The 14,755-nt window shown below is 41.5% G+C and overlaps 1 protein-coding gene across 4 annotated transcripts in view; it reads left to right on the forward strand.

Annotated features, from left to right (window-relative positions):
• The first annotated feature begins 8,587 nt into the window (after positions 1–8,587).
• ldlrad3 (low density lipoprotein receptor class A domain containing 3) overlaps positions 8,588–14,755 on the forward strand; it is a 91,788-nt gene continuing 85,620 nt past the window's right edge. For 2 of the 4 annotated variants that reach the window (XM_082539066.1, XM_082539065.1), the window contains exon 1: positions 8,588–9,075. Coding sequence is in view for 1 of the 4 variants with exons in the window: in XM_082539064.1 (XP_082395190.1) it covers positions 9,021–9,075 (55 nt within the window). In the remaining 3 variants the exon portion in view is untranslated. Of the gene's footprint in view, positions 9,076–10,521; positions 10,718–14,755 lie in introns of those variants that run through there. The other 2 variants (XM_082539064.1, XM_082539067.1) reach the window with 2 other exon arrangements.

Here is a 14,755-nt window from a genome sequence, read left to right on the forward strand (position 1 = left end):
TCTCCCTCTCAACAAGAGATATTTCCTCCTCTCAAGTAAAACTTGTATAGAATTAGACACACTTTTCTGTTGATCCATGTGTCACTCCACGGCACAGTTACACTTGTACTCCAAGGTAGCGACATTACAGAAAAATACTCAACTTTCCAGAGTATGTGCAGCGTCGGGAACGCCGCACGAAAATCCAGTCTTTGCTCACACTCTTTTATGAAAAGTAGTGCTATCATCCAAACTGCTGCTAAGAGACTACAGCTGATACTCTACAATGGCATATAGTATTTCATGGTGGTTAGATAGTAAATATAAGCACGAGCCAGAAGAGGGGAAATCAGAAGAAAAAGAAGATACCTGGAGACCTCTGGGATCTTTAATGGATTTCTATACCGGAGCAGCAAATTGGCAGAACAGATACTTCCGTTTGAGATTTCAAGGGGTGATATTCTTCTGCAGGAAAAGATGGTACAACAATACAGGTAGACAGAAACCTCTCTACCCATATTGCAGAGGTGCATTTTGAAATGCATAGAAAGTAGAGAAACTAAAACAGCAAAGAAGGCGTGTGGCACATTCTACACCTATGCGAAGCAGATAGAAGACGTCTTGTGATGTGCATGGAGAGCACAAAGCAAAACTACAAATGCTGTGGGATGTTTTTATACCTTTCCAGCAAATAAGGAACACAATGACGTGTTTCGGTGGGTAGCCGAGGAGCGCCTATTTAATCATCCTTTAGCATTACTGATGCCTCTTTTATCTGCAGTAGGGGAAATGGGACACGGGCCTCATCAGAAAGAGCAGACAATGCGGAGACGGAGCAGAATGAAAAGTAACGTTATCCTCCAAACTGACTGCACTCAACTGACACATCAGGGTTACTGAAACAACGGCAAGAAAGAAAAGATTTGTTTTCAAAGCTAAGAAGATGCAGTTGTTCAATTCAAATCGTGCATCATACAGGCTTGTAGCACAGAGGGATTAAATGTGTTTTTCAGTCATGTCCACAGGAGCCTGAAATCCTGTCTTTCTTCGATTTCATTGTCTAACATCCATTAGTGCTAGCAGGCAGGGGATTGAGATGAATGTGTTCCAATTTTAACCACCCCTCCGAGTGCCCTGCAGGGTCTCGCTGTATACTGGTTTGTGAAGTGAGGAGCTGGAGCTGTCCCAAGGTAGCTTTGGACTGTTTTAGAGTGGCCTTGTGATCCCTACCTGTGGTTGGAATACCAAGCGCACCTTTGATTGTGCTTTGTATGCTTTCATACAGTTACACAACAAAAACAGCTCTCTCCCTCCATCTGTGTTTTCTGCTTCATCTGTCGTGTACGTGTGCACGGAAGGAAGCTGCGACTACAAAAGGTCCATCTCTAAACCTGCATGTAATCACTTCAAACGTGGCATCTCTTTCGCCATTATACAGTGTGGGGCTTGCATGGGCAAGAAGATGACAACAATGCGCATGCAAATTCACACTAAAAGCCCCCTACCTAATCATCGAGGGGAACATGAATAACCAGCTTGTTTTGAGAGCCAGTATCTGTTTATCCACACTTCACTTGAGTCATACTCCCACAGTATACAGAATCCTTTGTGTATGTCTGAGTGGAATAATGAGTAGATACAATAAAACTGTTTTGAAGCCATGCTCTATCCTTGCCTTTCACAGTGCTCATTTAACCCGGTGTCAACCTCACGGGACAGCTCGGTGAACAGGGTTCGACTTTAATCTTGATGTATGAGTCGCCATTAAGGTAATGATAATAAAATGTCCGTCTTATTTAATGAGCACCCATTGAAGTTAATTGTTCTTATGACAAAAGGTCAGACTCAGCATGCGCCTCAGCCCAGGCACCATCGGCAGTGGGTTTATTTTTTAATGAGACTTTCTCAATTAAATTATCCACAGGGAAACAAAGACAGAAGGCAGTGCTTCTTGCACCCAGATGACATTTACAGATTTGTGGGGTCTGTTTAGATTTACTGCCAGAACAGTCGCACTAAAAATGATGAAAGCAGGAGGCTGAAGGGAAGTTCAAGGGGTTTATTTACAAAACGCAAGAATATGTAAAGATGATTCTCAGAAAGGCAGAGGGCTTGGTAAAAGGTCTGTGGCCTCTGGAGAGAAATCGGGGAGGGAAGTTTCTTGCGTGGCAAGGATCCAAAGACTTAAGAGGTTAAAGCTCGAGCGACACTTGTAGTGTGGACGTGTTCATCACTATCCGAAGACTTGACAGGTAGACAAGTGGTTGGCACACACCGGGAAACTAAAGCTACTAGAAAACTTGATACACCTGCGCCTCGCAGGAGGTGTAGCTTTTAAAGTTGCTGCGCCTACTGGAGTCATGGGGACTATGACCGGGTCGAGCAATGGAAAGTTCCTATCCCTATCAAGTGAGGATGACTCATTCTCCACAAGGAAAAAAAACACACAAACATAAACAATTTAAGCTTGTAAATAATAATTTCAAGTGTGTGCAGTTAAGCTACGATATCCACCCTACATAAACATGCAACACAGAACTCCTCCTTCTTCAAAAATGCTATTTTGGCCTTCCCCTGGCAACACGCTGAGGTTGCCCTCCACCTCCTTTGAGGATTAGAAACGATCAAAGCTATGCTCATTCCACACTCACTTTTTATCCCTCCTAACAGCAGGTGGGAAACCCCCATTGGCCCACACACACACATGCACGCACACCTCTGTACCAGCCAGTAGGGTAAGCCTCGGGCATGCTCGACAGGGCAGCGAAATACAAAACAAAAATTTGCTAAGCAGTTCAGAATATTTTATATTCCGGTGTATTTTATGGCCATATGAAGACTCCTACACAACGTTTCTGCTTGAGTGGCTGCATCGTTGTGAATCAGTGGAAAACATAAACAGACCCTGTTCGATGCTATCAGAATATGTCCAATATTTCATATAAGCCTTCTGCCACCTGTTTTCCAGAGTGTGACAGTGGCTGACACACAGATGTGTGTGCTTGTGTTTGAGGCATGCCTCCACACTGTGTTGCCTCGTGTCACGGCCCTAAGCTTCACAGCAATGACTCTAATGAGAGTTTGCCCAGGGCAACTCATCAGAACAAAGCAATTTATTTGTGTGTCTTTCAGTGTGTAGGCATTGTGCATGTATTTCAGTCTACTTGGCTGCCAAAAACTGAATTAGGCATGTGGTGGAAGAAAAGAAGCTGATATTTGAATATGAACATTTCCCATAGTGCTTTAGGGTTGGGACCCAGCAGCAGTGGGCATTGAGCTGGCAATTCTTCACCCAGTGATCAAAGGCCCAGTTCCCAGCAAGCTCCCCTAACGCCCTCACTCTGTTTCCTATTTTTCCCCTTTCCCTCGTCTCTCCTCGCTGCTCCGGTCATAGCCAAGAGCAGGGATGGCTGAGCAATAACCCTGTCATGGTGTTCCTTGCTATCCCCGAGTCCTGCAGATCTTACTGGTCTTGCCTGACTGACAACCCCTCACTGTGCTGACTGTTAGCCTTCCAAACCCAACTTCCCCCCTTGTCATGGTCAATCTGCATGCTTTAACTGCACCAAGACATAAACCACTGCGTTCAAGCCAAGGCTTTTTTACAACCTTAGGCAGTTACAATGCCGTTACACTGCTCGCCGCCCAACCCTGTGTTTAGTCTCTTGAATCCATTCCAGTCTGTCATGCTCTTGATGAGTCCTCTCTGAGTGCCCATAACTTTCAGTTTAGTTAAGATATTTAATGCTCCCTTTCCTCCTAAACCATTTTACAGACACCTATATTTATGCACTTTACTGCTGAATCTCAAGTGTGAACCAACTCTTTTTTTTTCCATGTTTCCTATAACTTTCACTATTTACCCAGCTGCTTTCTGCTGCTCCTCCTATTCTAACTCACACTTTAATTGCTCACCACCAAGCACGTACTCGTTGTCTTTGACAGACATTGTTACTTTAATGCTGTCAAGGTTACTCTCCTGATGCTAATCTGGGTGGTTTATCTAACACAAATATATGGAGCATTTTGATTAAAAAATAGCATAGATTAGGGTCATGGCATGGCGAGGAGGCAGGGAATGAAAGGCCTACTTTCACCCATAACCCCCCCACCTGTGACAGTTGGTGGTCCAATAAATGAAGGCGGCCTGCGGGTGTGAGCAGTGGGCCAAACCAGAATGCTATAAAACAGGCCAAGTCTGCTGGGAGCACTGCCGCTTCTTCTCATCCGAGCCTATCTCTATCACATGACCCCGGTGGCCCCGATGCTCTCGTCTGTCCTTGTCCCATTTTCTTCGACTCGCTGGCTCACTCTCTGTGATATTCCTATTCCTTCTCTTAAATATTTTATTAGATTTTGTGTGTGCTGTTAGTCACGTGTTGCTCTGAGCAGTGGGCAGTGAAGCAAAATGGAAAGGGTTCAGTTTTTCAATTCAGCTTATTCTGAAACCCATTTTAATGCTACCTTGGATACTTAAAGTTCTTTTAGGACCACTGTTGTCAAAATATGACTGTTATTCCACCTGCAGTGAATTAGTTTCAGCCAGGACTTTTTTTTAATGGTAATAAAAACCAACATTAACTGGTTTCACCAACACACTTGCATCATTTATACCAGCAGCTGATCCCACCCCTTAGCTCAAGACTGAAATATCTTTTGCAAATACTGACTGAGCACCACCTTGATGTTAACAATCTAAGTATTGAATGGCTCAGCAATTAAATATATGTTGTATTATTCCTGTGGAAGATAAATCAAATGACTTTAATGTTGTCCTCAATTTTCAGTTGGTATGCCAAGGTTTTCAGCTATCCAGTAAAATTCCACAACATGTACCAAATGACGTTTACATGATGACTGATTAGAAAGAAAAGATACTCAAGAGGCAGCTTGTCATGTACTTTCACCGTGTACCAGATAAACCTGTGCGCAGAGAAGCTCCCGACTAGCAACGCAGAACAAACTGAAGGGTTTAGTCCTCAGTGTCTTGCTTTTGTGTTTATTTTGGATTTGATTCAGATATTTATGCTTTCATTATCCCCCAATTGTACATGTAACATTATCATTAGGTAACTTAATGTTTAGCTTAAGAACTAATACTAAAATCTAACAATATTCCCAAAAGCTTCAACTGTACTCTAAATCCTTTTAGTTCAGAGCGGACGACAGTCTCATTCTGACAAGCTGCCCCTGGTGTATCTTTTCTCTCTAATCAACGGTTGTTTAAACTCGATTGACAATAATTTCATCATTTAGAGTGACATATAAGGTTGTACGAGCATTAGCTGAGATTGAATTTTTTTTTTCTTCCTAAAATCAAGGGCAGAATCCGAAGGAAGAAATCTTGATGACTATTCAAAGTTAACTCAATGTAATTATGTATAAGCGAGAGAAGATTGGCCATCACTCAGCTCAGTTTGACCTTGTTTAAGGCTGTTATTTAGAAATGCCTCTGCCTGTTGTTTGGAGACCAGAAGCGATAATGGACTGCTGTGGCCTTGGAAGCACACTGAGCTTCTTTTGCATTAAGTTATAATGTGAACAAAATTAGACTACAATAGAGTCCTGTTTTCTAGTGGATGCTAAAGTGCTGCTAAAACATTATATTTATTGAATACATTATTGTTTATCCGACTATAGTATAGTATTTGTATTTACATTGTTTTTACAATTTGCCATAACAAGATTAATAAACTTAGACTTACAATAGATCAATAGACTTACTCTTGCTGCATTATAATAACACTGTTCTCTATTTGTCACATTCTTCCATCATCTTGATTTTACACTTCATAATGTAACTCATTCCAGTTTGTACATGTTGTTTTAAAATCTAGATTAATTAAGAACATAATGGTTGGTGCTTCAGGCATTTCTGTCTTAAATTGTTATTTCCCCTTGTCTCTGAAATCCCAAATCAATATCTGTTCCTAATTTGACTCTCAGCCTGAGACCTATATAGATTGATATGTGTGCGCACATGCACACACACAGAAGCTAGTCTGCACATCTCCCTGTGATTCAATTGCTGGTGCCTATCTGAGGTCCCTGCAGCAGGCAAGACAATCAGCTTTGCTAACAAATGTCAAAGAAACACAGCATTGATCACATAATTGAGTAATTATGTGATCAATGGCTAATTAACCCAATTAATGCATTTGGAAATGCATGAAGGAGGCTGGGTGTGGTATCCCACAGTGCATAACTATGTTCATGCTTCACACACCCAAACGTGCATGTATGGGTGTGCAGGGTAGTCACTAAAATAAACTTCTGAATGGCTCAATAGAAACTTCTGTTGAAATCATTGCTGCACTGATGCACGATGTGTCCTCACTCTTGTGTTTCTCTTTCTCTCTATTTCTTTTTGACTCATACACTCACAGACATCGCTCCCACCACTATACTGGTTATTAAAAATAACACGAATGTCAAGAGATTCACACTAGAGAGTGAACCTGCCGTTGCCAGTCCTTCAGGGGCCTTGGCATTTCGCAGCTACCTTGATGGCAGCCTGACACGACAAGGACGTGTCACCCTGAAGCTCTCAAGAGCTATATTTGTGCTCGCTCATCCTCAGCTCACGTTCTCATTAGATAAAATGATTTATTAGCAGCGCCCTCCGTGGCAGCGGACTCAGCTATTCTTGTTGGCAGAGTTACACTATATTTACCTTCAGTAGTACACCACAGCTTGCACGTAAGTCTCTGTTATATGAGGCAACACCTGAGGAGTCGAGGGGAATTTTGGTCAGGTATATTTTCCTCTCTCACTTCACTCCTTCTATCACAGCATACATTATTCCCACACTTTCTTTTTCACCTTCTCCATCTCACTTTTTTCACCCTCCTCCTGATACTTGTCTTGCCGCCGGCATACTTGCTCGCTGTCTTTTCGCACTGCTCTGTAAGTGTTGTTTTCTCTCCCCACACGTACACACACATGCTCTTTGCGCACTTCCCATTATACATTTTCTTACCCCTCCCTGCTTCTGCGGATGAATCTTTCTCTCAGTGCCACCACTCGCCCACAGGCAAAGTCATCCCAGGTTGCTACTTACTACCTCAGAGTCATTTTCCAAATTCGGCCACTAATTGGGTTTCTCCTATGATTAAGTCAATAACAACCTTCATATTAGAGTTTAATGTCCCCTAACGAGTCCATTTGTTGGCCACTGGCTAATTAGGTCTGAGCTGTTTATAGATAGCCTATACTAATTGATGAGCATTACTGAAACACTGTGTGTCAATCACTAATGCATTTGAGCACATTTTTGCTTTTAGCTTGCAGCTCTCTCGGGCAAAGCCCCCCAAAACAGATTATGCCGTTCTGGTTCATGGATCAGGCTGTATAATTTGTGAGACAGCTCAGCATTAACATTAATGATATCTCCAGGGGAGCGGAATAAAAATCCATTTAACATTGACTGACAAATCTTCTTTCTTGTCAACAAACATTTAGTTTATTAGTGTTGATTGTAGTCTGGATTTCTGCTGAGGAGACTTGTGTCTGTCTTTGTTAACTGCGGGGATCTTTAAAATATTCATGCTTGCCAACAGTAAACTTTGTGGCTCCTCATGTACACCCATGAAGCACCAGGACTTGGAATGAAATGCAAAGGGCCTGAAAGGCAGCAATAGGGGGACATGAGGACAACAGGACCATGCAGAAGCTATCAAGCTGGAATCTTTGACAAAGTTTCAACAGATCCGACTGACATGCCAGGACCCTTCCCACGGGTTTGAGTCTGCATGAAGCTCTGGCTTGATAAGGCAGTGTTTGGATGAATACAAAGTGAGCTGGAGGAGTCTGGTTTTGGGCCTCATCCAAGTCTTATGCCTCCAGGTTCGCCTGCTATCGAAATAAAGGGTTCGTTTGAAGCGAGGTTGCCTGTGTGCACAGCTGCAGTTCTATGATAAAAAGAGGTTTGATAGGTGAAGCCTCCTGTCCTTCTATCCCTCTCCCTGTCTCTTTCTAATTGAATCCAACTTACACTGGCATGCAAACACCGAAATATAGCACTAGGATTACTTTCCTTCTTACTTTCTTCCCTGTCTCTCTGTATATAGCCTACGCTTTGTGCCTGGATGCTCTGGTGCTCTCCGTGGATTGTTAAATTTTACATTTCTGCTTGTGTGGAAGTTGCTAGAGCTGAGATGGAACACCAGAAATGCAGGAGAGAACTAATCTCCTTCTGTGTGCATTTCTCAGTTTTTGTGCCAACACCACAAATTCATCCATACTTTGATTTTCTACAAGTGTTTTCCCTATTTTAACTTTCATCAGGGCTAACCATCTGTTATAAGATTGCTCCAAATAGCTCCCCCTCCTCCATGCCATCTGCTACCATATGTATTTATTTTAGAGTTTCAGAATATATTCATTCCTACTGAAATCAGGTAGCTATATATTTGCCTGATAGGTACAGCTGGTGTTGTTACCTTTTACTTTAACAAAGACCAATATGGTCATTTTATCCTCAGGTCCTTCTCACTTAGGGATTGTTTTTAACCTTTTTTTGGATTCTTTAATATATATATATTTTTTTTATTTGCCTTCAGTTACTTCTTTCGCTCACTTTTTCTGAACAGATTCAAAGTTAGTTAAGTCTGTTATTGCTGGAGTTACGGTCCCGCTTTTGCGCATACGGCACCGTTAGGGAACCAGTGTCCCGGACTGGCCGGCCTCTGCTCTCCCGGCTCTCTGACTCCGACTCCGCCTCTCTCTGAGCACCAACACACGAACGACCGACTACACTCAGCCTGCCTACCGCCACCTCCAGCTTTCATGCCTACCCCACCCCTCCTCCCCAAACTGGACTCCATAGTTTACGGCCGTCCCAACGAAAGCACTTCTTCCTCGCCGAATGCGCTCTTAGATTTCCGGAAGACGTCAAAGAGCCAGACTTTAAGAGCATAAACAGGCAAGAGTAGCGAAGCAAAGGAGAAGTTTTTTTTCTCCCTTTTCTTGCCCTCAGTTGTTGCCCTGCAGCGGGGCAGGACAGCAGGAGTAGGCCGGGGGGTGCACAAAAAGGCGTCCGTATGATGTGGATCTGGTACCTTCTGCTTGGTTCGGGGTCAGGCTCAAGAAGTGTTGGTAAGTTTTTCAAAGCCAGGGTGAAACTAACGTAGTTATCACGGCGCGGACACGCTTCGGTGCGAGTTCAGAGGAAGAGGGGGCGCTGATATAAAAAATTCTTAAGGACGGGCTGTGTGGTGCACTACTTTCTCCCTCGAGTTTCCTCAAAGTTAGCGAAACGACGTCTTTGAAAAGAACTTATAAGACATTTCTTTTCCCTCGACTGAACTGGACTTTGTGTGTGCGTACGCGCCAGTAAATCTGGATTATTGGCAGCAGTTTCAGAGTTTTTCGTGCATGTCGAGTGTCTCGCATTCGCTACATGTCCCCTTCACCTCTGAGACAAAGTATTTCTTTTGCTAGAGACTTCCTCCGTGGCGTGTCCGTTCACCGGGTTGTTTTGAGATGACGCCGTGGTCTCCCCCTGCTACGTTATAAGTGAGAGGTTGTTGACAGGGCGCCGTTGACAAGTCAAGCTGTTCTCCAGCCTCGCCGTGGAAGCTGCACGGGGCCCGGAGAATGACGTCTTGTAGTTTATGGGACACTTGTGACAGCCACTTGTTTCTTTTACTTGGTTTAAACATGATGCAGATTTGAGCTAATGTTCACATTAGTGACGTATAATTTCCCCGGTGGTTATTACAGGATGCTCAAATGCTTCAGTGAGGACCTACAGTGAATAAATATATGACCCAGAAATAAACAGTATCAGTCACAGATAATTGGATTTGCTTTTATTGCTTTTTAATGACGAAAAAATGCGTGGCTTTTATGGAGTGTAACAGTGACAGCATTGCTGATGTTTCCAGCAGTGTGGGTTTTAGGTGGATTTTCACGGTCTCCCAGCTACAGGTGCATTAAATGGGCGTGGCTGGAAAATTTAAAAAGAGCCAAGATGCTTGTGGTGGTGATGATGATGCTTGTTTTGTCCCAGCAGAAGACAGACACACACACACACACACACACACACACACACACACACACACACACACACACACACACACACAATGTGAATAAATAAGTGGATTGTGGCTGGTGGGGTGTTGGGTATTTAATCAAAAGAAGAAGGTGGGTGAGGTGGCTGTGTTTGTTTTGGCTCTTACTCTATTTAGTCCATTGTGTGCCCCACTCCTTTCCTGTAGCCTACGCTGTTACCTGCAAGTGGAGTTTAACTGTGAAAGTTAAGTTAGCAGGATTTGATGAGGGTTACAGGCCAGTTACAGCTCTGTGTACTTGCAGTTGCCCTCTACCCACAAAATCTCATTAACCTAATTATAAACAGTATATTTTGCAATCAGTTCAGAGTCATTAAAGATGACACTTGTAACTCTTTCACAAGACGGTTGTTCTTGCATTCCTATTGGCTGAATTCGCTTTCACGTCTTCATTATAATTGGCCTGGTGCTGTGGGTTGTCACGCTGTCATGACTTCCTGGGACTCTTGAAAATAATGGAGCCGTCATTAATGTGATTAGCAACACCTGTGATTCGCTTGACATGAAAAACTGAAATGTCTGCAGTGAAGAAGAAAAATGTTTTTGCTCGTGTCACTGAAACAGAAGTGCAAATAACATTATATTAGCTTCAGACAGAGATTTAGTGTGAGCTGCCCACTCTGGTTTTCTCTGCAGGAGCAAAGGAGGATGTATCTGTGATTAATGTAAGAAATTTTCTTTCGAAATATTACGGTAGTTTGTTTTCTTTTGTATGGCTTACGTCTGCTCAGCTTTGAATAGATAAACGGTGCTTCAGTGTTTTATTAGCTCATAGCCTGACCAGGGTAATAATGTCAGCTTAATATGAGTTAGACTCTGTTTATGTGACTGTGTTGTATTGTTGTCCAAACCAGCATAAAAGCTAAAACACAGCATAGGATTTAACAATCAGTATGTGGGATACTAGGACGTTAGATAGTGGTTAGTGCTGTGCTATACTGGAAATGTTGGTCAAGTCCAAAGTAAATACAAGGTTGTGTCATAACCAACTTCTAGCAGTAGTCTTTCTCTCCTCTCTCAATAAATATTAATAATATATTTGTGTGAATGCCTCACAGCATTGATGTATGCTTTATCTTTTGGTGCTCATAACCTTTATACTTTTTCAGATATTAAGCTTTTTATGCCATTTTTTTACCCCATTTTGCTGAATGGGACAACATTATCAGTGTGATCACCAGTTTTGCTTGCTGGGCTGAGCCATGTTTTAGCTCAGTGAGATGAGCAGCCGTTCTCAGAGCAGGAGGGCCGGGTTCGAATCCTGCTTATGGCAACATTTTTTTCAGTTAACAGTTCAACTGTTTTAAGTATTTTCAACACAAATTTCAGCTTTTTCACCCCTTTTCAGCAAAATTTTCAGTCGCTTCTGCTCTTTTCAGTAGAATTTTCAACTTTTTCACCTCTTTTTTTTTTTTTTTTTTTTTTAGCACAAATTCCAGCCTCTTCTGCTCTTTTCAGCAAAATTTTCAGGTTCTTCATCTCTTTTTTGCTGAACATTTAGCTTCATCACCTCTTTTCAGCACAATTTAGCTGTTTCTGCACAGTGCACATTTTTTCTCTCATCATATCTTTGTTTGAGACCAGAACTGGTTTGGCTCAGTGGGATGAACAGCCACCGTGAGATCTGGTAGCAAAGGTTCGAATTCTACTTGCGACACTTGCTGCAAGTCTTCCCTCCTTGCACTCTCCCTGCTTTCTTGACACTCTTCAGTATAGTGTTTCAAATAAAGCAGTTTTCAGCAAACAGTTCAGCTTGTACACAGTGTTTTCAGCAGATAGTTCTCCTTATGCTGTTTTCAGATTCCACTACACGGCATTCACTAGGGATGGGTATCGAAAACCGGTTCTTGTTGAGAACCGGTTCCCACTGTTTCAATTCCTTGGAATTGTTTGCCAAAATTGCAAACGATTCCCTTATCGATTCCAGTCGCCCCGAATGACGTCACCACGTTGCGGAGCGTCATTTACCTGACAGGAAACACGGCACCTAAGCGGCTCAAACGCTCAAAAGTTTGGTTATACTTTACGAGAACGGAACACAACAGGGCAACTTGCAATACTTGCAAAGTAGATATTTCATTTAAGGGAGGAAACACTACGAATATGCAAAAGCATTTGCTCACAAAACACGCGATGACCTTAAATGAATGTCGTGATTTTAATTCCGCTCCGGACTCATGAATCTCAACCCAGCAGCAGCGGTAACGTTTGCACGTCCTCTCCCGTTAATTCAGCAGGTAAATAATCAACTAACAGTGCATATTATGTTAGTGCGATCTGCCTTATTACAAAACCTGCTATTACTGTGCATTTACATGTACAATTTTTTTTTCCCCCTTTAAAAAAAGAAAAAGGAAAAAAAAAAGAATCAATAAGAGAATCGATAAAGAATCTAATCGTTAAACAGAATCAAATGGAATCGGAATCGTGAAAATCTTATCAATACCCATCCCTAGCATTCACACTGCATTTTCGCAGGAAATGCAACTTTTTCTAGTTTTAATTTGTTTTGGGGGAATGGGGAAATATGACAACATTGACTTTTGAACTTTTGGCAACAGATAATGTCACTACAGATATACAAACCTTACATTAAAAACTCTCTATATACATTGCAGATTCAGATAGTTTGTTACCTACCCTATGCCTGTAATTGTGAATGTTGAAGATCTGCAAATACTCAAATGATATTTTAGTGCATTTAATATTCTTTACACACAATAGCACAGCATTTGTCCATTAGCTACAGCCGGCTGTGACCAATGAGCTGTGAAGAATGAGTATATTACACTTTATAAATTAGTGCATAATATGTCAGTAGTTACAGAAGATTTACCTGATAATTAAGCCTTAAAGAAATGCCTCTGAGGTAATGAGGTATTGATAGTCAATAATGCAGACAATAAAATGATAATGATAACAAAAGATAATGTAGATAATGATTGTATAAAATGTTAATAATGGTAATGATTTAATAGATAATGAGCAGACAGGACATGATATGTTGAAGATAGTTTGGAGTTTCTCAGTATGACGTGCCGCTTTACCTTACTGTTCAAACTACTGATGAAGTGATCAATAATGAAAAGATGGTTAATAATTTTTGCTTAGTTTTGGTTTAGTAAATCAGGAGCTACTTATGAGGAAAGTGGTCACCTGTTTCACTGTATTTATTAGTTTCTCTAGTAATTCATCATCTGCTGTAGAGTCCTCATTTAGGAGTGTTTTGGATGTTCTGCTCATTAAGTCTTCATCAACTGTCAAGTTATTTTTTTACTTCTTTTTAACATATTCCTTTTAGTAGCAGACCAAAAACACTGCAGTCCACAGCTTAAGTTACTCACTCATTTAAGCCCAAGTCATCTTAGGTGGTTACCCTAAACCAACCCAGCCCTGTATTTTGGAGCAAAGCAGGCTTGGTTTTGAAAAAGCAATGTAGCTAGTTTTTGAGTGTACACATTATAAAGATAATTTTTCTTTGTTGAATTTTATTAAAAATAAGGTTCTAAATCTTCTAAATTCTAATGGTCAGACTTATGACTGGACTTAGGGTTAGGTTATTTTGTAACGCCTGTTTGGCCTTTAATGGCATATTTATCTATTGTCCAATAGAATTGATCCAAGTAAATTAGTCACTTACAACACTAAGAGTGGTCACATATCTATTGTTCATTTACTCTGATCTGAGTGAGTTTCTAAACTTATAGCCGTTTTCTGGTTGCCTGGTTTTGGTTTCAGGTTTCACTCTGCGTAAAAGGTTCAACAAAATAAATACAGTGTGAAGTTGCTGTGATCTGAACTAGTGAGCCCATATTACAGCTAGTTGCTATAGTTTGTTCTTTCTGTATGTCTATGGTACTCTACCGCATCCCACAATGCAACACATACCCGACTGCAGAAAGGCATTTAGTTCAAACTTGCAGTGTATACATGTTATTTGGGTCGGACTGAGATTTGTTCTTATTGCTAACAAACTGCTCAGGAGTTTGTTTGGAACTGGAAGGGGACCCTATCGTCCAACTAGTCTGGGCGTGGTTGTTTTGGTCCTTGATTAAATGTGATTACAGTGTTCACATCAGCACAAAGGAGTCACCCCAAGGAGGAAAATGAGGCGTAGTTCAATTAAAACAGATTAAATGGCAAAGGTGGAAAAACATCCTAAAACACTGAGAAGTCAACACAATTTTGGAAACTGATGACTCTGTTTCTGTGACACTTATTTACCATAAAACATAGGATTAGCTTTAAGCTTCTTTGTGTATGTTTAAGCTTTAACCTTACTTGTACTTTTTTATTAAATCCTTAGATTGCTAACCACACAAGTAAGTTCAAAGAGATGCCAAAGCCCACACCTTACTTAAGTGGGGAATTTTGAATGAAACCTCGATGCTTTACAGGTTACTGTTATTCACTGTACACTGAACTGGCTTGCTCACCCAAAGTACATGGCAGCATGCAAAATTACTGTGTGTGTGTGGGTGTGTGGTCTTGAACATTAACAACCACACCATATATTCAGCCTGACATAGCCATTTTCCTTGATCAACATAATTTGCACTCCAGTGATCACTCTGTGTTAGAAGGCCACACATAAATGCCAGGAGGTAGGTTTTTTTCCATTCATAACCAGAGAAAGACTATTCGGGTCATTTCTCTTACTGAACAGAACGACAGAATCACATTGTTTGCCGCTTATTGTGCTT

This window comes from Aulonocara stuartgranti (genome assembly GCF_965226115.1).
Source record: "Aulonocara stuartgranti genome assembly, chromosome: 7".
In the NCBI taxonomy this organism is placed as follows: Eukaryota; Metazoa; Chordata; class Actinopteri; order Cichliformes; family Cichlidae; genus Aulonocara; species Aulonocara stuartgranti.